The 25,088-nt window shown below is 31.9% G+C and overlaps 1 protein-coding gene across 1 annotated transcript; it reads left to right on the forward strand.

Annotated features, from left to right (window-relative positions):
* Positions 1 to 486: 486 nt before the first annotated feature.
* ccdc149a (coiled-coil domain containing 149a) lies at positions 487 to 21,485 on the forward strand. Its single transcript, XM_051115508.1, is given in 13 exon segments — positions 487 to 821; positions 2,906 to 3,067; positions 3,156 to 3,194; positions 3,289 to 3,396; positions 3,993 to 4,109; positions 4,292 to 4,464; positions 5,557 to 5,629; positions 5,741 to 5,825; positions 5,966 to 6,060; positions 6,062 to 6,111; positions 6,432 to 6,508; positions 18,932 to 19,018; positions 20,825 to 21,485. Coding segments are annotated over 13 exon segments (1,632 nt in total). The 5' UTR covers positions 487 to 770; the 3' UTR covers positions 21,340 to 21,485.
* Positions 21,486 to 25,088: the final 3,603 nt, after the last annotated feature.

Below are 25,088 nucleotides of genomic sequence, written 5' to 3' on the forward strand. Positions count from 1 at the left end.
CTACACCTTATTTAAACTTGTCACCTTAATGAATCATCATCACATCCTTACATCCTTTTCACACCTTAGCTTGGTTAGATAATGTATTGTAATGTGAAAATCACACATAACAGTACTGTTAACTCCTCTAGAAGCTGATTAAAACATTGAATGTAACTAATATTTCTACTGAATAATAAAAATAATTTCGTGTTTTGTGATAAAAATGTTAATTGTTAAATAAATCATACAAATATTCTAAAAATAATTAATAATTCTAAACATTTTGGAGAAACTATAATGAAACCGCAATAGCTTTTTACTCATTTGACGATTTGAGTGCATTTAAGGCTGATTTACAGGATTTGCACATAATGCACATGCACATAATCTGTATAAAATAAACTATAATGACTACTGAGCTGAATCAAGATCAACAAATGTTAATCACTATTTAACTGACATGAACGTTGAGGTGCCTCCATAATTTGTGTTCGCCATCTACTGGTTGGATATGTACAATGCCGCTGTACAGTTAAAAAGAAACTAAACCTTTTATTGCACATTGTTTGATTAAATTCGCTATTGAAAATTCACAGTTGCTCATCCACGCCCGCACTAATATTGTGAATATCGCTGCTGGTTGAGAGTTTCACAAACCCGGATCTTGTGCACCAGCTGACCCAGAGTAAACACTGACTGAGAGGAAGGGTGAAGTTTCTGCTCTCGGTCTCCGTAAAGCTCGCGAAAGCGATTTGCAAACATTGTATCATCGCCAAACGCTGGACGAAATGACCTCGTTCAAACGAAGTGAAAGTGACTGGCAAGGTTTAGTAAATGAGGTGAGTGCTGCTTTATTAAAACACGACGGTGGTGATGATGATGATGATGATGATGACGACGGCTGTTTCCATATGGCACTGTATCGCCAACCACCTGAACTCAACAGATACATAAGATCCTGCTACATTACTCACATAAAACCAAATGTGCTTTGTTGGCGAGATTTAGCGTTGTTGGACTTGTCAGGTTTATAAGAAAAACTGTGTGAATTTAGATATGTTAAAACGGGTTTAAAAAGTACCCCATGTAATTAGACTGCAGGTTTGCCAAGACCATGGGAGTCCTGGTGATTCTAATAAGAGAAAGAAAGAAACATATATTTATACAAGTAGAAATATATTGATTTTTAGTTGTTTTAACTTATTTTAATGCTTGTTTTTGAGTCATCTTTTTAGTTGGCCGAGGCCCAGAACCACTGGTGAAAATGTTAGATTTTGTTAATTTTATTTATTAATTTTTTATTTAATTTTTTTTTTTCGAATGAAGGCAAACATAAATAGTATTGAAAGCCAAAATATTAAATATCATGGATGAATTTTGGTTTGCTGAATTCTTGTTTTCAATTTGAATTTTTTTATGCCACATAAGCAAGCAAACAAACAAACAATATAAGAGTAATATAACAAATAATATAAAAAATATTTTTTTTTTATTTGAAAATACACACACACACACATATATACACAATATGTATATGTAGTGACATTTATTTTGTATATTTTTCAAAGTATATTAAAATATATTAATTGAATATTGGTTTGCAGAATTCTTGTTTTCAGTTTGAAGGTTTTTATGCCACATCACATCAACAAACAAACAAATAAATATATAATATATTTTCTACAAATAAGTTTTTTGGACACTTTTTATATATTTTTTCAAAGTATATTTTTAAAAGTATTTAAACGTATTTTGAATATTGATTTGCTAAATTCTTGTCTTCAGTTTGAAGTTTTGTATGCCACATAAACAAATAAACAAATAAATAATTTTTATTTGGAAAATAAAATAAATATGTATATTTGCTAAAATATATTTCAAAATTTCTGCAATTTATTTCAAATTTTCTACAAATACATTCATTGGCCATTTTTTTTGTATATTTTTAAAAGTATATTTTTTTAAAATTGTGTTTAAAAATATGTTTTGCTCTCTTTATTGTTGTTGCTGTTTATGTTAAACAGGTTTGTGGACAAACCCAGCGATTGGGTTGTTTTGACCCAGCAGTTGGGTTAAATGTTCTGGGTAACTTTCTGGTTATTTAACTGAACTATTGTTTAAAAATGAATATTTCCTGGTTTAAAATGAAACCAAAATAGGTTGTAAATTAAAAATCAGACACAAAATTATTAGAGACATCAGCAATAATCAAACGGTGAACATTTATTAATAAGCAATTAAAAAAGTTTATTTAATTATTATTTATGCAACTTATTAATAAATATTCATTAATTGAAAATATCAATAAATGTTCATTTCCAACCTATTTTGAGTTCAATGTAAGCAAGAAATATATTCATTTTTAAGCAATAGTTGAGTTAAAGGAGAAGTCCACTTCCAGAACAACAATTTACAAATTATTTACCCCTTGTCATCCAAGATGTTCATGTCTTTCTTTCTTCAGTTGTAAAGAAATTATGTTTTTTGAGGGAAACTTTTCAGCATTTTTCTCCATATAATGGACTGATATGGTGCCCTGAGTTTGAACTTCCAAAATGCAGTTTAAATGCGGCTTCAAACGATTCCAAATGCGGTTGTAAATGATCTTAAATAAATCTACCCAGAAGGCTAGGCAAAACATTTAACTCAACCAAATTGCTGGGTTTGGTCATATTTCACCCAGGACTGGGTTGTTTTTAACCCAGTATTTTTTAAAGTGCTCTCATTAAAGTGTTACAATTTATCCCTTTAATGAATTGTCAAAAACTAAAGTGTAGCAGTTTTGTATTTTGTGCATCTTGGTTATTCTGGCTTCTTTTGAAAAATAACCTCTCATACACTTACTGCCAGACTGTCTGTCTAATCTATCTATCTATAAATAAACAAAGCTGAATTATAATGCTTTGTTTTTTCTTTTCTGTAGTTCTTGATATGCAAACGTAAGCTGGAGAGCAAGAAGGACGCTCTCCTCATTCTGTCCAAAGAGCTGGACAGCTGTCAGCAGGAGAGAGACCAGTACAAACTGATGGCCAACCAGCTGAGAGAGACACACCAGAACTTGAAGAAGAAATACAGGGAACTAATTGTGAGTCTCTGCATTACTATGCATTATTATTTATATTTAAAAGTTTCTTGGGTTTGTAGTTCATAGTATGTTTTATAATGAATTTCAGGATGGCGACTCTTCACTTCCACCAGAAAAACGTCATCAGGTCAGTTGATGATTGTGATATTTCACTTTTTGGGTTGCACAGGTCATCACTTACTCCTTTTCTCTGCATTTTTGTCATTCCCTCTCTCTCTCAGGTCAGTCTGGCTCAGTTGTTGATGGATTCGAGGGAGAGAAATAAGCAGCTTGCTGAAGAGATAAAGGAACTGACTCAGAGACTCACTGAGACACAAGGAGACAATAAGGTAAAGAAATGATAAAACTGTTCAAAAATAGCTGTTTCCAACCAAAGTTGCAAAATAAACATTTACAAATTAAGCACTGCTTCCATCCCATGTGTTCAGTAGCACAAAATTGCCACTTCCTGTGAAAATGGCACAAAGTATTAGAAATAAAATAATAAAAAATTGCAAGAGAGGAAAGACTGTGAATTTTTCCCCACATAATAAATGATTTGCACAATAACAAATGCTGTTATGTGATTTTTGCATTTGGATGGCTGATTTTTGTATAAAACAGTCCAGGTAGGTAATTATACCAAAATGTTTTGATGACAAGAACAACTAAAACAATATTTAAGATGCTGCCCAGTTTTTTTTTTTTTTTGTTATGCATCCAAAAAGTGATTTGATAAATGTTTCCATTGTTTTAAATTCTTTTGAATTAAAAAAAATTATCCACCTCATGTGCATTTTAGGCCTATTTTATGATTTTATGCACATCTTGGAATTTCCATCCAGTCCCCCCCCCCCCATATTTGCATAAAAATACATGAATGTAAATATGGAAACATAGCTAATAATAAGCTTTTCACATGCCTGTTGTCTTCTTCCCCTCATAGCTGTTAAGAATGACCATCACCAAACAGAGGCTTGGGGACGATGAAGTTGGGGTCAGACATTTTCCTGCTCATGAGCGCGAGGATCTGGTCAGGCAGCTGGAGAAAGCAGCACTGCATGTACGTTTTTACGTTTAGGTTTTATATGATTCCCATTTATGATTTCTTTTTTGCAGTGTGAGTGAATAACAACAATATATTCTTCATGATCTTTCTTGTGTCATAATGATATGCTCACTATAATGATGTAATTCAAATACAGTAATTTGTAAGAATATCTACTGGTGCTGTTGTTTTTTAAGAGAGAAGAGCTTGAACACAGTCTGAAGACGGTGAGCGATGAACTGCAGGATATAAAGGCAGAGAGGACTGTGTTCAAGGAGAAGGCCGAACGTCTCAACCTCGAGCTGAACCATATCCTCGGCGGCCAGGAGAAACGCATCATTGACGTGGACGCCCTGTGCATGGAAAACAAGTCAGGGGGTGTTAATGTAGCTTGGCAGAATTGTGTTTAATGCACTGGTTCTCAACCATTTTGATTCATTTGGGCACTCGATTATCCATAATTTTTTTAAGGCCTTCACATGCAGGCTAGGTTTCCTTCAGTATGTCTGCTGTAATGACTAAGTTTTTTTTTTCAGAACATTTTTTTTAATTAACAGAAATTAGGATTGTCCATAGATAAAGTTTTTATTTTATTTTATTTTATTTTATTTATCAGAGTTCCAGAGACTTTAAAAGCTAATTTTTCTTCAGGGATACCACTTTTTAATCTAATATGTTTGACTTTTCTATATGTTTGTAATGTATTGGATAAGGGATGTTTAACCAAGGAGTTTACCATTTCCAGATATTTTGTAATTTCCCAGATAAAAAAAACAACAACTTTGAATTTTACCCACTCTTTTTAACCAATGAATTTGGCTTTTCCAGCTGTTTGTAATTGACTGAGGAAGTTTTTTTAAATTCATTTCAATCACAATTTAATTTACTTGATATCTAGAAATCCATTTTTTTAAAATCAGGCTTTCTCATATTCAGATTTTCCAGGACTGTGAATTCTGTTTGTTGTTGTTCTTCTTATTTTTTTAATCAGTCAATCAATCAATTAGTCAATCAATAAAAAAAAAAAAATTATAATAATAATAAAAAGCTATTTTTAGCTAATAAGACAAAAATTATTGCTTATTATAATTATTTTAAATAATTTTGTGTCATAATTTGGTGCCCTTTAATGTTTGCTGAGGCCCCCTAGTGGCCCGGACCCCTAGTGCAGACGTGGTAGTTAGTTTATTGCTGGTTCAAGGTGGATTACTAGGTCTAACTACCCTTCCAGCCACTGATTGGTCATTTAGACCAGCCATGACTAAGTAGTGACCACAAAGGACCAGACAGAAACCATTTTAAAACATTTAAAGCTGTTTTTTCGTTAGGTTTTAGTATCTAAAAAAATCTTATTCTGAATTTTTAGACTGAATACATTTGGCAGTCTGATCATACAGAGTTTTGGTTTGCAGATAAGCTGAGATGTATTTTTCATGCAACAAAAGGTTTTGTTGTATTGCAGATACTTGCAAGAGAGATTCAAACAAGTTCAAGAGGAGGTCAGTCTGTTAAAGAGTAACATACAGAAATATAAGGTAAGCCTGAGAAGTCTGAGTTATTCAGTTTAATCAGGATTAAGTCTGTTATAATGTATTATAACATTTCACTGTATTTGCAATATCGCCGTCTTCCTGGACATCTTATAGACCGCTCTGGATCGCAGAAGAAACCCTGAGATTGGTGGCAAGTCTAAAAGCAGTGCTCTTTCTGGAGTCCTTTCTCCTAAACAAGGTGCTTAGATCATTTGATCATTTTTAAAAGCTTAAAGAACTGACCTAACAAGGAAGTGAAGAAATGTTGCTATTCAGTATGTCATATGAGTGCATTCACTCGTGTAGACTTATTCACACCTCTGTTCCTGCTGTTTGCAGTGCAGGGTTTGTTGTCAGAGAATAATGGTTGCAGTTTACCAGCCACACCTCAGTCTATCGCAGACCTGAAGTCTTTAGCGACAGCGTTACTGGAAGACCATTCATGAGAAGAACATAATCATTCAGCACCAAAGACAGACCAACAGGTTTGTGTGTAACCATTTTTGCATGGACTGTTTTATGTATAATTGCAAGAAATTGGTGTGGAAACAATTTTCACTCAGAAATTACACGTAGATTTCACAGTTAATCCAAAGGAAACTGCAAAAAAAATTAATTTTAAAGCAGAAAGACTAAAATATTATTTTTTTTGTAAAAATGTACTACAATAATTTTTAGTTTATTTACTAAAAATCATATATACAGTGTACATTCAAATATCAGCTTTCAAATATTTAAGTTGTGAGAGAAAGATGTCTTAGGTTACACATAAATCCATTTTGAGTACATTTATTGTGCCTTAAAGAATTCTGGGAAACCGAGTTGCTGATTTGGAGAGAAAGCTGAAGACTCTGGAAATTTCTGGACTTTGGAGTCTCCCAGGTCAGTGTTTTTTGCATTCTGTTCACTTTTTTGCGCTTTCCATTTTCCATTTGTTGATATTGTTATTTTTGTCTGGTGTTAATTATTATTTTTACCCATATATCTATTGAATATCTGATTAGCTTTTTGTTTATAGGATAAAATCGTAGCCTTGAATCAAAGTAATGATATTGTAGTCAATATATTTTATAAGTACTAAGTTGTAATGTCATCATTATAAATGTGCAGTTTCAAATATATTAGAAACACAATAGGTACAATTTTAACAGATTGACATTAAAACATATATGTGACCCTGGACCACAAATCCTGTCATAAGTTGTACATGTATATTTGTAGCAATATCCAACAATACATTGTATGGGTCAAAATTATAGATTTTTCTTTTATGCTAAAAAACATTTGGATATTAATTAAAGATCATGTTCCATGAAGATATTTAGTAAATTTACTACCATAAATACACTACCGCTCAAAAGTTTGGGGTCAGTAAGACTTGTAATAGTCTTTAAAGAAGTCTCTTATGCTCATCAAGGCTGCATTTATTTGATTAAAAATATAGAAAAAAAACAGTAATATTGCAAAAATGTTTTTACAATATAAAATAATGTTTTTTTATTTTAACATACTTTAAAATAGAATTTATTCCTGTGATGAAAAGCTGAATTTTTATCAGCTGTTACTCCAGTCTTAAGTGTCACATGATCCTTCAGAAATCATTCTAATATGCGGATTTATTATTAGAATGATCAATGTTGGATAATATCAACAGTTGTGCTGCCAAATATATTTTGGAACCTGTGATTTTTTTTTTTTTTTTTTTTTCAGGATTCTTTCATGAATAACAAGTTTGAAAAGTACAGTGTTTATTCAAAATATAAATATTTTATAACAATGTAAATTATTTATTATGAACTTTTAATAAACTTTTAATTATTAACTTAATACATCCTTGGTGAATAAAAGTATTAATTTCTTAAAAAAAAAATAAAAATAAAAGAAACAATAAAAATGTACTGACCCCAAACTTTTGAACGGTAATGTATATCAAAGCTGAATTTTTAATTAGTAATATGCATTGCTAAGAACTTCTTTTGGATGACTTTAATGGCAATTTTTGTCAATATTTTGATTTTTTTTTTTTTTTTGCGCTGTCAGATTCCAGATTTACAAATAGCTGTTTCTCTGCCAAATATTGTCCTATCCTAACAAACCATACATCAATGGAAGGCTTATTTATACAACTTTCACAATATGAAAAAAAAAAAAAAAAAAAAAAAAAAGTACACTTATGAATGGTTTTGTGGTCCAGGGTCACATTTAAGTTTATCATAAATGCTTGTCCGTACATTCAGCAGTACTTCAAACCATTTTTTCAAAGTAATTTTGAAATTACATATAAAGGTCTACTTAAAGGAGAAGTCCACTTCCAGAACAACAATTTACAAATAATGTACTCACCCCCTTGTCATCCATGATGTTCCTGTCTTTCTTTCTTCAGTCGTAAAGAAATTGTTTTTTGAGGAAAGCATTTTAGCGTTTTTCTCCATATAATGGACTGATATGGTGCCCCGATTTTGAACTTCCAAAATGCAGTTTAAATGCGGCTTCAATCAATCCCAAATGCGGCTGTAAACGATCCCAGCTGAGGAAGAAGGGTCTTATCTAGCAAAACGACCGGTTATTTTCATTAAAATAATACAATTTATATACTTTTTAATGTCAAACGCTCGTCTTGTCTTACTCTGCCTGGACTGTTTTTTTCCAGTTCATAACAGTTAGGGTATGTCGAAAAACTCCCATCTCATGTTCTTCCTCAACTTCAAAATCATCCTATATCGCTGTTTTACCTTTTTTGTTAAGGGTGTTTGATCTTTTTGCATGTTCACGTTGATTTTCACTTTGATGATTTTGAAATGATTTTTGAAGTTGAGGGAGAAAATACAATTGGAGTTTTTCAACATACCCTAACTGTCTTGAGCCAGAATACGCAGAGTTCAGGCAGAGCAAGACGAGTGTTTGAGATTAAAAAGTATTTAAATTGTATTTTTTGAAAAATAAGATAAGACTGGGATAAGACTTCCTCTGCTGGGATCGTTTACAGCCGCATTTGGGATCGTTTGAAGCCACATTTAAACTGCATTTTGGAAGTTCAAAATCGGGGCACCATATCAGTCCATTATATGGAGAAAATGCTGAAATGTTTTCCTCAAAAAACATAATTTTTTACGACTGAAGAAAGAATGACATGAACATCTTGGATGACAAGGGGTTGAGTACATTACATGTGAATCTTTGTTTTGGAAGTGGACTTCTCCTTTAAGTCCTACTTAAGTTGGTCAAAAAATCTATTTGCAGTTTAGTTCACACTTAAGGATATTCTTTTAAAGTATATTATGCAAGTACTCTTTTCAAAAGTATGCTAAAGTGTTTCATTTTTTTTCTTTTATCTGTCGTGTTTTATTGAAGAAATGTGTTATTGCACAGAGTTTACAAATATCAGCACACTTGACGGCTCCCTTATGAACTGATTAGGAACATTCAGAATAGTCTGAAACTATCAGCTAGGCAGTTTTTGTCAAGTTCTCAATAAAAATTAGCACGGAATGTTCAAATATTTTATTATTAACAAGCAGTACTCATAGTTTTAGAGATATGCTGCTTTTTTATTCATTAGCAGGTATTCAGATGGGACATTAACGTGTTAAGAATAAGTGCATTCACGCAGCATTTGTCAATGTCTGTGGTGCACGCCAGCTTTTCCTCCAAAAATATATGGGACGACTGACAGCGATTTGTGAAATCACTCGTCAGCTATTCCTCAGTGTCAGGAAGCAGCCAGAAACAGTCAATCATGTGACAGTGATGCTAGATTTCTGAACCGTGGTGAGAAATGTCACTGAATGCTGTTATTGTGTTTAAAACTATTGTGTTGATGGGTAAATTATTAAAGGAATAGTTCATGTAAAATTGTTAAAAATGTACTCACCCTCAAGTCATCCAACATGTGGAAGAGTTTGTTTCTTCATCAGATTTGGAGAAATGTAGCATTACATCACTTGCTCACCAATGGATCCTCTGCAGTGAATGGGTGCCGTCAGAATGAGAGTCCAAACTGCTGATAAAAACATTACAGTAATCCAAACCACTCCAGTCTATCACTTAACAATCTTGTAAAGCCAAAATCTGTGTTTTTTAAACTTCAAACTGTTGCTTGTGGCTAAAATACAAGTCTATATTCTATAATATTGCTTCCTCCAGTTGTTTTGTCTGAATCATATGAAAATGAAAATATGCAAGCAAAAACAGCTCTAAACAAATGTGTGGGTTTATTTTGATGTGAGAGGACAACAGAGGATGGACTTTTGCACTTTAAGAAGCGTTATCATAAATTATGGACTCATGTTTTGACCAGTAGCAGTTATTTAAAGTTAAAATGCTTTAACGATGGATTTGTTTCTTAGAAACTTGTAGGTTTTCACTTCTCAAGATGTTAACTGATGGATTGGTGTTATTGTGGATTACTTGTGGATTATTATGATGTTTTTTTCAGCTGGTTGGACTTTCGTTCTGACGGCACCCGTTCACATCCATTGGTGAGCAAGTGATGCAATGATACATTTCTGCCAATCTGATGAAGAAACAGACTAATCTAAATCTTGGATAGCCTGAGGTTAAGTACATTTTCAACAAAATATTTATTCAAAATATTTAAATCTCTCTATAATATTTTTTTTGGAAGGTTCTGCCCCGATTTCTTCTATTTTACTGCCTACCCGGCAAAATGTGTAAGTCTGATTACTTAGAAAAGTAATAGCATGCTTTAATCTTCCAGTTAGGGGTTGTTTCAAATCGCTAACCCAAGTATGAGCAATAGTGATGCCTGACTTGCCAAAGCAATACTAATGAACAGATTTTAGCTTAGTTTCAAAGTCCTCACTTAATTTCTTATATGGGCCATTTAACAACTGCCCACATAGGCCTACTTGTCTAAAATAGTCATACAAGCGCCTGCTTCAAGAGAAGCACTCACAGTCTCCATCCACAAGAGGGTAGTAAAGCACTTCGACTGAAGCACCGATCAGACGCTCACATGTCACAAGACGTCGTTCTGCCGCCATAAAAGTGACAAGCATCCATTACTGAAACTGATTGCCCACATTACAAACACATTTGGGGAATGTGATATTATTAGGGAACTTTGTGGATGAGAGAGAGGATCACGGCTTAGTCTATGAACGTGATCGAAAGGCAGATTCGGTGGCCTTGCAGAAATAAACAGGAGAAAGGTGCACATGCTAATTTTTTCTTCATTAAAAAAGTTTGAAGTTTGAATTAAGAGTGCTTTGGGTAAATATGATTAAAGTGATGTGCAGTTGTGTGATGTCAGTAGCATAATAAAAGATGATTTATTTTACATGGACTAAGTGGCCTCATGGGGGCTTTATGTTGATATCCACTTGGACATCTGGTCACAAATTAATAAGTTGTTTTATACAGCATTGATTACTAATGTTTTTTTGTGAGGCTTCCTCCATGCCAGTAGGTGTCAGTATAAGACATATTGGCCAAAAAGTGCTTAAAATATGCACGTTCTGTACAGTGCTGCCAATTACGCGGGATTGAGCGACCCCAATAACGTGATATTTAAGCAGTGGAACCTTGCCTAAAAACATGTATTTTGACCCCCAGAACGCAATTTTTAAGTTTATTTTCCTGGGTAAAAAAAGTGCACTAAAAACACTTTTTATTCAGTACACTTAGTATACTTCCATGATGTACTTAAAATGCTCTATTTGTACTTATTCTTTAGTACTTCTTGAGATAATCTTAAGAGCATCTAAGTATACTCAACTGTGCTGTTTTGGAACACCATGAATATGAACTAAAATGTGCTTTTAACATATTATCTCTGTATTAAATACATTTTTTTAGTTACCACTTGTAGTACACTTAAACCCATTTTTATGCACTTTTAAATTTACTCATTATACGTAGAAAATAGACTTATTGTTTATTTAAAATATAAGAATAATATATAATAAATATATTAGATGTACTTAAGTACCACAGTTGGGAAACTAGTACATTAGAACTAGTATATTAGTTATATATTTTTAATAAAAATCTATTTAATTTAAATTTAGGATTACTATATAAAAGTCTACTAAGATTGAACTCAGTTTTAAAGAATTCGAAGCACACTTTAAAGAAATACACTATTAAAACTCCTCTGTGTGTTTTTGCAGTAGTTTACCTTATTCCAATGCACTAGAAATCAGTTTAAGTGTTAGTGGTATTTAGTATACTTTTTCAAATGCAAATAAAAGTACTATTAAAGTAGAAATATAATTTTAATTAGTGTGTTTGTAAGTGTCTAACTTTTACAATTTTATTTGGCACAAAAAATAAGAATGTACTACAAATGTAATTTCCTGGTATTTAAGTATTTGTTTGTTTCTTAACACACTTTAGTACACCTTTAAAAAGTGCACTTTGTAATAATATTAAATTAAAAGTTTTACTTTAAAATACATTTTAAAAAATGTTTTAATAATCTTTTGTTGTGCTTTATAGAAGTACTCTTATTTCTGGACTGTTTCTTAACACACTTAAGTACACTTTTAAAAGTGCAGTTTGTAGTAATATCAAATTAAAATTTATTTTAAAATACATTTAAAAAATATGTTTTAGAATCTTCTGTTGTGCTTTGTTTATTTTATATACTTAACTACATGTTAATGGTGTCTTTAAATAATACAATCAAGTACACTAGGATATCATTATATCTGACTACTTAATCAATTTAAGCATTAGTTACATTTATATTAAGTGTGCTTGGGTACCACAGTTGGGAAAATCTACATTAGTAATAGAATTTTTTTTAATAAAATCAGTTTCATTTAAATTTAGGATTACTGTATAAAAGTCTACTCAGATTTAACACATTTTTAAAGCATTCAAAGTACACTTTTAAGAAATGCACTAATAAAACTGTGTAGTTTTGCAGTTGTATACTTTATTTCAATGCACCAAAAATCAATTTAAGTATTAGTGGTATTTAGTATATTTTTTCAAGTGCGCTGAAGTACTACTGAAGTAGAAATATACCTATAATTATTGTGTTTATAGTGCATAACTTTTACAGCTTTATTTAGCACAAAAAATAAGAATGTATTACAAATGTAAAAGTGTACTTGAAGAGAGACTTTCATGACTGTTTCTTAACACACTTAAATACACTTTTAAAAAGTGCTCTTTGTAGTAATATCAAATTAAAAGTTTTACTTTAAAATAGATGTTTTATAATCTTTTGTTGTGCTGTACTCTTATTTTTAAGTGTTTACTAACATAGTAAATTACATGTAAAGTACTTAAATATATTTTAACTGTAGTGTGTTATTTTAAGTTAATGTATTTAAATACATAACATAAGTTTCAATAGAAATTGCATTGAAGTGTATTTTAGTTTACCATAAATGATTGATACTTCAAAAACAATATAAGTAATTATGAAATTACATATAGAAGTGTACTTAAGTCCTACTTAAGTGGGTCAAAAAGCACAAAGTTCAGCTAATTGCATTTATTATAAATGTAAACTATAGTACATTTTCATTTGGTTGCAATTAGCATGCACTTAAGTGTAAGAAAACTTTACATTCAGTTCACACTTAAGTACTCATTTTAAAAGCATGCTAAAATGTACTTCTTTTTCACAAGGGAACAGGGACACAAAATGAGTGCACCTTTATTTCCAGAGAGAGAATAGAAGAGTTTTGGACGTCCTGTTTTTTTTTTTCATGTTGTCTGTTTAGGTGACAGGCTGTACTTGTTTCCTTGTTTCCTGTCAGCACAGCCTGTCTGACTTAAACTTGTTTTCCCCTCACGACTCTTTTTACCTGCCATCGCAATGACAAGACAACGAGTGAGAGAGATCATTTCTTGTTTGAAGTTTGCCAGAAGTCACCACGAGAGGAATTTAGCGGCGACTTCTGTGGCTTCCGAGCCGTACGACGTGACGCAAAGCTCTGTTTGTCTGTAAAACTAGATGGTTTTGTTCCCCAGTGTGCGGCAGGGACAAGCAGTGAATGAATGGATGGATGGGCAGCTGCCAGGTGGGGATCGCCTCTCATCCATCCATCCTGCTTTGCACAGCGGGCTGTGAAGCTGCTGCAGTCAAGCTCCATGCTGTTCGGCATACAGAATTAGCCTGACTTTTTAATTAGCTCAGACACCGCTCTCCATAACACACCAATGACCTTTTCAGACAAAGAAAGTTGAGCGTACGGGATCATTTCAGTGTCTCTTAAAAATAAAGCCTCTCTTGAGATCTTCAAGAAGTCCGGAGGACCATATGGAGGCCCTCGACTGCTGTCAGCTGTCAGTGTATGATCATTTCTGTAGATGTACATAAAGTGTACCCAAAAAAGTTTGGAGACTTGAACCACATTTTAGCAACAGTTCACCCAAAAATGAACATTTTGTCATCATTTACTCATCTCATGTCATTTCAAAGCTGTATGACTTTCAGTGGAGCACAAAATTGTACAGTAAAATGTTGTTTTTTTGACATACTCCACCTTTTTGAGCCAGAGTACACAGATGATGAACTTGTGGTGATTCAAAGACATGATTCGTGGTAGTGATGGGAAGTTCGGATCATTTTAGCGACTCGGACCTCTGAGTCTCGTACAGCAAAATGAACAAATCTTTTTTCGAGTCATTTCGTTCATTTTAGCAAAATCAGCATCACGTGACAGCCCCATAAGATGAACGAACGTCTCGAAAAACCCAAAGACTCCAAACAGGTGAACTAATTCCAGTACAGAAACTAATAGGATGTTGCGCATGCGCGACTGAACTAATCACTTGCGAGTCACATTAAAGAATCGTTCAAAATGAATTAATCGTTCAAGAACGACCCGTGGACACGCATCCGAGAGCCTGTGCTACACAAGCTTTTGTGCTTAAAAAGTATACAAATTTTTATTTTCCGAAAAAATTGACTGATCGTTTCACTAGATAAGACCCTTTTTCCTCAGCTGGGATCGTTTAGAGCCCTTTTAAGCTGAGATTTTTGGTGTTTTTTTTTTTAAAGTCTCTTCTGCTCACCAAGCCTTCATTTATTTGATCCAGAGTACAGCAAAAACAGTACAATTTTGAAAATATTTTTACTGTTTAAAATAAATGTTTTCTATTTTAATATATTTTTAAAATGCAATTTATTTCAGTGGTTTCAAAGCTGAATTTTTAGCATCATTACTCCAGTCACATGATCCTTCAGAAATCATTATAATATTCTGATGTTGAACAGCTGTTTCTTTGATGAATAGAAAGTTCAGAAGAACAGCATTTATCTAAAATAGAAATCTTTTGTAACATTATAATGTCTTCATCATCATCACTTAGTAAAATTAATAATAAATAAAATAAAATATACTGACTCAAAGGAATGGTGAGGCTAAACTTTGGATCTTTCTATTCATCAAAGAATCCTGAAAAAATGTACTCAACTGTTTTAAATATTGATTAGCAATAATCTTTAACAGCAAATCAGCATATTAGAATGATTTCTGAAGGATGATGTAACTGAAGACTGAAATTCTGAATTTGATCACAGGAATAAATTACATGTTAAAATATATTCAAATATAAAACAGTTATTTTAAATAGTTTTTTTGCTGTATTTTGGATCAAATAAATGCAGGCTTGGTGAGCAGAAAAAAGTTCTTTAAAAAACATCAAAAATCTTTTGACTGAGTTGAAAATTATTTAATAATCTCTTCTGTTACAATAATCTGCACGTATATATTTTTTCTGACTATTATTTAACACATCAGACTTTACAGGGTTAAAATGAAATTAAAATATCAAATTCAAATATATCAGATAAAAAAATTCAACTGTTTTTGATCAGTCAATGGGGTTCAAAACAACATTTTACTGTACAGTTTTGTGCTGAAAGTCATAAAGCTTTGAAATGACATGAGATGAGTAAATTATGACAATTTTTGGGTGAACTGTCCCTTAAACTGGGGTCTCCAAAGTCTCCAAACATACATTACAAATCTTACTGTTCAAAAACTTTAGACTGGTAGTGTATAAATTTGTCATAACGATTAAATAATCTATTCTAAATCAGTTCTATTTAGAAAACCTAACATAACTTAAGTTTAAGTTATTTTTATTTAACTATATATAATTAAAAAGAATTTACACACAGTTTTACATGTGTATACATTTGATTAAAATTTCAATTATATTATTTTAAAAAATATAATTATTATTTACAGTTTATTTATTTTAAATTACATATTTGTAATTTTATACACATAGTTTTATTTAAATTTATGTAAATGTGCAAATTGTGTGCATTACAATATGTAATATTTATTATTTACGTTTTATTTTAAATGTAATGAAAACATTTTTTTTTTCTAACTGATACTAAAATATTTTAATTTGATTTAAACCCACTTATCATAACTTAAATTTAAAGTAAATTTAATTACATATAATTACAATTATTTTACACATAATTTTACATATCTGTACATTTGATTAAAATACCAATAATGACATTGTTTAAAAATAACATTATTATTTACAGTTAGCTTATTTTAAATTGCATATTTGTCATTTTTATGTCATCACATTTGATTTATTTGGCTTTTATTGCTCATATATGATATAGTGAGAAGTGAGAATAAGGAGCTGATAGCTTGTAATGTGAATCAGTGTGAACTTTATAACAATATATCAGACTGCTTGCATAAAATGCATATAAATATCAGTTGTCACTCTGTATTTCTCAATAATGTGTCTTGATAAGATATTTAATTATTAGCTTTATGATCAATACTCTGTAGTTTTAATATAATGCAGTGCAATACATTATGATTGAATAAATGTTTCTCAAAAGCCTGATTTTGAAAGTTTGAACATGATTTTTCAAAACTTATAATCAAATGAACCTAAGTTGCTTCAGTCCAGTAGGTGTTCATCCTGAAATATTACTAACAATATAAAAGCCATTCGTATGTTTATTTTACTAAAAGGCCTTTTACTGTATAGAAAGTGTAAATCATCAGTCAGACGACAGAAGGCATGTAGTAGATTGTAAAGATTGATCATTTAGAGGCTTTTAAATTCACGTATCAGCTCATATAGTAGGATATAATGGGTTAAATGTGACTTTCAAGTATTCAAGTACTGTTTTGTGAACTTTATACAAGACTTCTGATCTCTCATACATAGTGCTGCTCTAGTTTTTGTTCCTTCCCTGTTTATTATATTTCATAGCACAGTGGCCCTAGAAAGCGGCGTGTAAACGGATCAGACGCTGGTGGCCGGTGTTACGACGGCTCCAGCATATAGTGCTCAGTCCCCTGTGGGAAACATATGGCATTAACCTGTGATGCATGCAGCCAGAACTAATGAAGACAGATGAGGGCGGCTGTAGTCTTCCTGTGTGCGAGCGCATGTGGCCCGTCTGATCCATACGTACCCATAGAAAACTGTCACCTTTTGTGTGGGAGAGCTCTGTGTATTTTTGGGTTTGAGTGAGATTTTGGATTCATCACTGACCACTGACATCCTCCAGAGATTTCATTGTCTCTCGTCATATATTGTGCCGTTTTTATTTTGCAGAGGCAGTGCAGAAACTATATCTGAGGAAGGTGTATGTGCTCACCTTTGACTGTTAAGTGCTGGAAATAATGCATTTACACAGAATAATTAAGTATGAATATAGAGCTATTGATTTAGAAATAAATCTAGGTACAATGTGAACTAAAATATTTTATGTACACTTTCAAAAATATGCTCTGGCTGATTTTTTTTGCTCATTTATAAAGAAACAAAGCAGCATCAGTGCCGTCCGACACAAGACATTTTGTTGATTCACATCTGCATATTTTTGTGCTGCTTTTGTGCAACATTGCACCTTTATACCACATATCTTTATCTTAAGACAGCTGCTCTGTAATAGAATTAAAATGAAATAAATGCTTACATTTTAATATATATGTTTTACAGTTACATCATATATTTATTATTATAAATAAATAATTTAATATATGCACACATCATGCGTCATCATAATTAATTTATATAAATTTAATTAATGTAAGATAATTTAAAAACTATCATAAAAATGTAAAATGAATTTAATGTTGCAAAATTACATATTTTGTCTTTTTATAAGGCTTACAATGTGTGTATTTTTGCACTGAAAAAATACATTTAATTTTATTTTTATGTAATTAAAATTAAACATGATTTTACATGTTTTATTTTAAAATATACATTTTATTGCATTATTTTAAAATAGCATTATTATTTATTATTACATATTTTGTCAATTATGTACATCGGTTTAATATTTACATTTTGGCATTTTTATAATGCATACAATCCCTTTCTTTTTGTGCTGCCTTTATGCAATATTGTGATTTTACACATAATTTACAGTCTTTAGGCAGCTACTCTGTAATAGAATTATAAAAAACAAATTAACGTTAAATTTAGTTTTTACATTTACAAAATATATTCATATTTATAACATGTAAATAAATATGAATGAATTATTGTAAAGTGTAAAATTATAAATGTAACATTAATTTTATATAAAATATTTAAATATACATTTTAATTAAAATGGTCATATGAAGTTTTACATTTAGTTCATTTTAAATGTAAAATGTAATTATTGAATTTTAAAAATGTACATATTGTGTTAGTTTTATCAATTTTATATAGAATATATAATTTATTTGAATTTATGGAAATGTATGACAAACTGTGTGCATTACAAAATTATGTAATTTGTTTAACATTTACATTTAATTCATTTTTAATTAAAATTGGTGATGGGCAAAAATGAATCACCACTAATTGCATTCAAAATAAGTTTTTGTCTACGTAATATATATGTGTGTATTGTGTATATTATGTACAGTATATATGAAAACTGACTCAGTATATATTTAAAAAAAATATGTATATAATTTATATTTATATATAAATATTTTTAATATATACAACAAACTTTTTTTTTGTAAATATACACACGTGTGTATTTATATATATATACATAATAAATGTACACAGTACACACACATATATTATGTACAATTAAATATAAATTATAAGATATGAATTATTATATATATATTAAATTGTATTTATTATTGGAATTAAAAAAAAATTGTATTTTATGCTTTATATTATTTGAATTACAAATTGTATTACAAAATTAATATTTACATTTAAATCAATTTTTAAGTTAAATATTAAAAAAATATATAAATATTTATTGTAATGTATTGTTACTGGTTACGTTGTCTGTTGGTAGTTTGCATTGCCAATGGTATTTTCACAGTATAAATAATGAAAGCTCATCTCTGTGATGTTCAACAGGAGGCAGAGATGCCATCACTCTGAGCGCCGCTCCTCTGTCCTCCGTCGACCATCCAGAGAAAAGCACTAACCCACGACCTGCTGCAGGTGAGCCGGTGTAATTGTGTGTAACCAAATCTGCCATTTGCTAATCGTCCCGCCAAGAGGCTGAAGAGCTGTAATTAGCTAATTCTCTGAGCGGCCCACCCCTCTCGTCCCTTTGCGATGGCGCCGATCCTTCACGCTCGCTCTCATTGGTCGGAGCGGCTGACCGTCCAATCCCTCTCAAATGCCATGGCATTTGGCAAATGCTAGCGAATTCTCGTTCGCTGACATTCACCAACTTTCGGGGCGTGTTTTGCGCTCGGCGCTGCCCCATAAATATGGATGCGGTTGCGTAAAGCGGTATTTGGGGTTCCTGTCGTCCCACAAATAAGCCGCATGCGGCGTTTAACCTTTTAGCTGAATGCTCTCAAATATGGGTCAGTAATCCAGCAGAATAGGCAGCGGTGAAGCAGACGGAGGCAGAACTAAGCTGTTGCCGTCGATGACAGGCCGTCACGCTCTTCTCCCAGCTGGATGCCTTTGTTGTGTGTGTTTTATTTGCTCGTGTGATATTTGAAACTTAATGTTCCAGATACATGCTTTGTCACACAGGCTTCTGTTTAAATGTATAAGGAGTATAATTAATAATTCATTGTAGGTTAAAATTGGACATAGCATTGAGTCTATAACACTATAACAAAAGTTTGCAATTGTTACGATTTTTTTAATGTCTTTTTTAAAGTCTCTCCTGCTCACCAAGGCTGCATTTGTTTGATCAAAAATGCAGTAAAAGCAGTAATATTGTGAAATATTTTTGCAATTTAAAAAGACTGTTTTCTATTTGAATGTATTTTAAAATGTAATTTATATCTCACAATTCTGACTTTTATTCTTAGAATTGCCTCACAATTCTAAAAAAAACCCCAGAATTGTAAGATATAAACTCACAGAAAAGAGAGATAAAACGTCATAATTACCTTATCTTTTTTTTTTATCCTGTGGTGCAAACAAGCATCTTTTCCTTTTTTATTAACATGACAAGCTTTTATCGGGTTGAAATTGGTAAGAAATTGGTATTTTTGAAGGAAAACTATGAACTCGTGTACACTGTAAAAACAATTTGTTGAGAATAATTTGTTACCCTGCTTCCTTAAAATTTTAAGTTCAGTCAAAAAAAAAGTTTAGTCAACTTTGAGTGTTGTACTAAGTGACAGCGTAGATGTTTGAGTTGATTCAACTTAAACTTTTATGGCAGCTGGGTAACAAACCCAGGTTTAAAGTTCAGCAAACCAAATTTTAATTGAGCCAACTCAAATATCTAAGTTGTCACATAGTACAACTTAACATTTCAAGTTGACTCATTTATTTGAGTTCACGGAGCGTAAACTTTTAAGGCAGCAAATTATTTTTAATTTAGCAAATTGTTTTTTGTTTTTTTTACGGTATCTTCAAACTTACTGAATTACAAAATTTAAGTAGTTATTACTTAAAATTTACTTACTTTTAATTATTTACTATATTAACACTCCTAGTTTCTATAAATAAAAAAAGTTTGAAAACAAGCTGTGGATACAGCAGAAGAACTAGAAATATCTTTGAAAATGGTCTCGAATCTGAAAAAAGTTGAGAACCACTGCGTTAACAGGCACCACTAAACAGTGTTATAAAAATAATTGATCTCGAAATTGAACCGCTGTGATCTTCACAGTTTCCTGCCTTTGGCTCGGCATGCTCATCTTGGTTTGAATTCTTAACTGAGCTTCACCGCGGTGGTAAATCACACATTAGCTGCTCAGGCAGGGCTGTGTGCCATTAGCATGGCACTGACACAGTGACCATTCATCTTCTCTGTCCCCCTGATTGGCTCAGATGACAGGACAGGAAGAGGAGGGCCATCGCCGTGGGAGCAGGACACAGCTGGCGGTGACAGCTTCCCCAACATGTGGCGCGGCTCCCGCCCCGGTCCAGATGGAGGCGGAGAGGAGGTGGACACACCTGTCACCCCTGACTTCGGGGAGGAGAGCGTCTTGTGCGGGACAGACATTGGGAGGCAGACTAATGGGCAGGTCAGGACCGAGGTGAAGGAGGGTCCTGTGGAAAAAAACACGGGCGTTTGCACAAAAACGCGTTCCGGATGGGGAAGCCCGGCTGTGGAAGAAGGTGAGGTTTTGGCAGAGCTCTGTCTGATAGCGGAGGAGGCTGAAGATGCCGCTTTGGCTCTGGATCCTGCACAATTACCGTCAATTACTCTTGACCAAACCACCTGGGAAAATGTCGACTTTCAGGCCTCTGTGGGACTGCCCAGAACTTGCTTTGAAGATATTTCGGAAGGTTCCTCCATTAAGAAGGAGCCTGTTGAGCAAAGTGACTCTCTTCTTTTATAGGAGGGGGAAATAAAGGTGAAGGGTCTGATTTATTGGTTGGATACAAAGCAGATGAATAAAAAAATCTGTAAAACAATCCATATTACATACGGTATATAATATTGAGGCAAAAAAAAAAAAAGAAATTGATTTTCAATGTTTTATGTCTCATTCACTGAAAAAATAAAAAAATAAAATAAAAAACTTACTTTTTCAGTAGTTTTGTCTTGCTTTCCAGCACAGCATTTATTTATTATTATTATTATTTTAATCAGGGTAATTTAATTGACATGCAAAATTGCCTTAAATATGCAAAAAAAAAAAAAAAAAAATGTCTGTTCATTGGGTAAGAAAAATAAATTATCACAGTCAAAGTGTTTCCCAACCAACTTAAAATGTGGAAATTTATTGGTCAGATACAAAGTAGCTGAATAAAAAATGACTAACACATTTTGGATTTTATACAATATGTAATATGTAAAGCCAATAAACCCTCAATTTTCACTGCAAAAAAAAAATTTCTTGCTCTGTAGATTTATCTTGTTTTCCAGCACAAATATCTAAGGATTGTAAAATCAAGATACATTTACCTGAGAAGTAAAATTACTTAAGATATTACATCTTGGTTTCTAAAAAAAAAAAAAAAAAAGGTAGCCTGAATACCATTAAGAAATATTTTTTACTATTTCAAATAACTGTTTTCTTTTTTAATATATTTTAAAATTTAATTTATTCCTGTGATTTCATGTTGAAAACAGCTGAGTAAATTTTTTTCAGGATTCTTTTCAGCTCAGAAGATCAGCATTTATCTGAAATAGAAATTGTTACTTTTGTAACATTTTCTTATGTAACTTTCTTATCACTTTTGATCAATTTAAAGCATCCTTGCTAAATAAAAGCTTTTGCATGGTATACTGTATAATGTTACAAAAGCTTTTTTATTTCAGATAAATGCTGATATTTGGATCTTTATATTTATCAAATAAGCCTGAAAATATGTACTCAAGTGTTTTAAATATTGATGATGATAATAATAATAATAAATGTTTCTTGAACAGCAAATCAGCATTTTAGACTGATTTCTGAAGGATCATGTGACACTGAAGACTGGAGTAATGATGCTAAAAATGTAGCTTTGATCACAGGAATAAAATACATTTTGAAATATATTCAAATAGAAAACAGTTATTTTAAATAGTAAAAATATTTCAAAATTTTACTGTATTTGCTGTACTTTGGATCAAATAAATGCAGGCTTGGTGAGCAGAAGAGACTTCTTTAAAAAACATTAAAAATCTTACTGTTCAAAAATTCGACTGGTATATGTGTGTGTGTATATATATATATATATACACATATATACATATATACATATATACACACACTACTGTTCAAAAGTTTGGGGTCAATACATTTTTATTGTTTCTTTTTTTTTTTTTTTTTAAGAAATTAATACTTTTTTTCACCAAGGATGTATTAAGTTAATAATTAAAAGTTTATTAAAAGTTAATAATAAATAATTTACATTGTTATAAAATATTTATATTTTGAATAAACACTGTACTTTTTAAACTTGTTATTCATGAAAGAATCCTGAAAAAAAAAAATCACAGGTTCCAAAAAATATTTGGCAGCACAACTGTTGATATTATCCAACATTGATCATTCTAATAATAAATCCGCATATCAGAATGATTTCTGGAGGATCATGTGACACTTAAGACTGGAGTAACAGCTGATAAAAATTCAGCTTTTCATCACAGGAATAAATTCTATTTTAAAGTATGTTAAAATAAAAAACATTATTTTATATTGTAAAAACATTTTGCAATATTACTGTTTTTTTTCTATATTTTTAATCAAAATAAATGCAGCCTTGATGAGCATAAGAGACTTCTTTAAAGACTATTACAAGTCTTACTGACCCCAAACTTTTGAACGGTAGTGTATATATATATATATATATATATATATATATATATATATATATATATATAATTTATTCAGACTCCTTCAGACACATTTCTCACATTATTACATTTAAAATACATTAACTTTAAAGGTAATGTAAAATAAAACACTACAGCTAAAATGATAATGAAATACTTTACATGTGCATTAGTATGTTAGCCAACACATCAAAATAAGTGTATTAAAGCGCAAAAAAAAATTATTAAAACAATGATTTAATATGTATTTAATAATTTTACATTATTACCAAGTGCACTTAAGTGTGTTGAGAAACATAAATGATCATTTTGACATCCCTGAAAAACTAAAAAGTTGAATAATTGTGACCTAAGCCATACTTGTGCAAGTTAATGTTTTCTCTCCCTTTCACACACATGCGTGTGTACTGATTCAGAAGAAGCGGAGAATGAACTCAGCTGGCAGCTGCTCCTGACTGCAAATACATCAAAAGGCAATGTTTGAACTGCTTGTTCTGCAGAAGCCAAGCTTTTTCTCCTTTAATCTGCCTCAGTATTACACATACACAGGCACACTGGGCGGCATGATGCCAGGCAGCTGATGCGGCATTAGGAAGGAAAGGAATGGCTTTTGGGAAACAGATGGGAGTCGGAGCTAATGGACTTATGAGGCTGAGAGTCTCTGCAGGATGAGGTTAGGCAGGTTACCCGTTCACCAGCTCAAGAATGAGTAAGCAGGAGAAAAAAATAGATAAAATTTTGTATTAAAAACGATACAGCTACACTATGCAACGTTTTGCCCTCTAGCGGTTAAAATAGAACTGCGCGCCTCTTGCGGAAGAACACTGCTTTGGTTGTGCTTCGGCTCTGCTCATGTGGATTAAGCGCCGTGAACACATGGAAAAATGACAAAAGAGCAGATGAACAAATAAATAAGGTTTGTTTGTTGTTTTTGTTCACGATCATTTTCTCTTTCTGACAACTTTCAAGCCTAAATCATTATTCTCTACGGACGGACGTGACGTAACACGCACGGGCGGATGACATATGCATGAAATTACCCACGAAATCCGACCCGACAGCTCTAAAATAATTAAATTATTTAAATATTATTTAAATATAAATAATTATTTAAATATTATAGGTTTACCAAAGTGCATTTGGGTAAAGATATTTTTGGTGTAAAAAAAAAAAAATACTGTAGAAACCATGACAGAAATTTCCACTACAAATGGTTTTCACTACTAAATATTACAAACCATCAACTTTTAGCCATTAAAACCATTAAAAATGGTTTCATGTAGTGTGTTTTGGGACTTATTCCATTACAATTTAGTGGTTTTAATAATAAAAGTAATAATTATTCCTACTTAATAAGCCACCAATAGTAGAGACCCATAGGCACTATTACAGTTCCCATTAAAACTACTATTCCCCTTATAACCAGTAAAAAACATTACAAATTCTGTGATGGTTTTTATTGTTTTTTGTTGTTGTTGTTTTTGTTTTCAGCAGGGTTTGATTTGGAAGATGGATTCATTGTATTCTTTTATTCATAACATAAAATAAGTTACAGTGCAGAATTTGTAGAATAATTTAGATTATTTTGTACATTGTTGTGACATTATTTTCAAGGTAATTAAAGATGCACTTAGTAATTTTGTTCATGTTGCAGTGGCGGTTTACTTGGTCTTATAGTGACAACTAGTAGCATGTATCGCCATATAGAATTAGGCATAATAGTCAGGGTTGCCAGGTTTTCACAACAAAACCTGCCCAATTGCTACTCAAAACTATCCTGAAAGTAGCAAATGTGTTTCAAGGGGGGTCCCCTGCTAAAAA

The sequence above is a fragment of the Labeo rohita genome, chromosome 7, assembly GCF_022985175.1.
Source record: "Labeo rohita strain BAU-BD-2019 chromosome 7, IGBB_LRoh.1.0, whole genome shotgun sequence".
In the NCBI taxonomy this organism is placed as follows: Eukaryota; Metazoa; Chordata; class Actinopteri; order Cypriniformes; family Cyprinidae; genus Labeo; species Labeo rohita.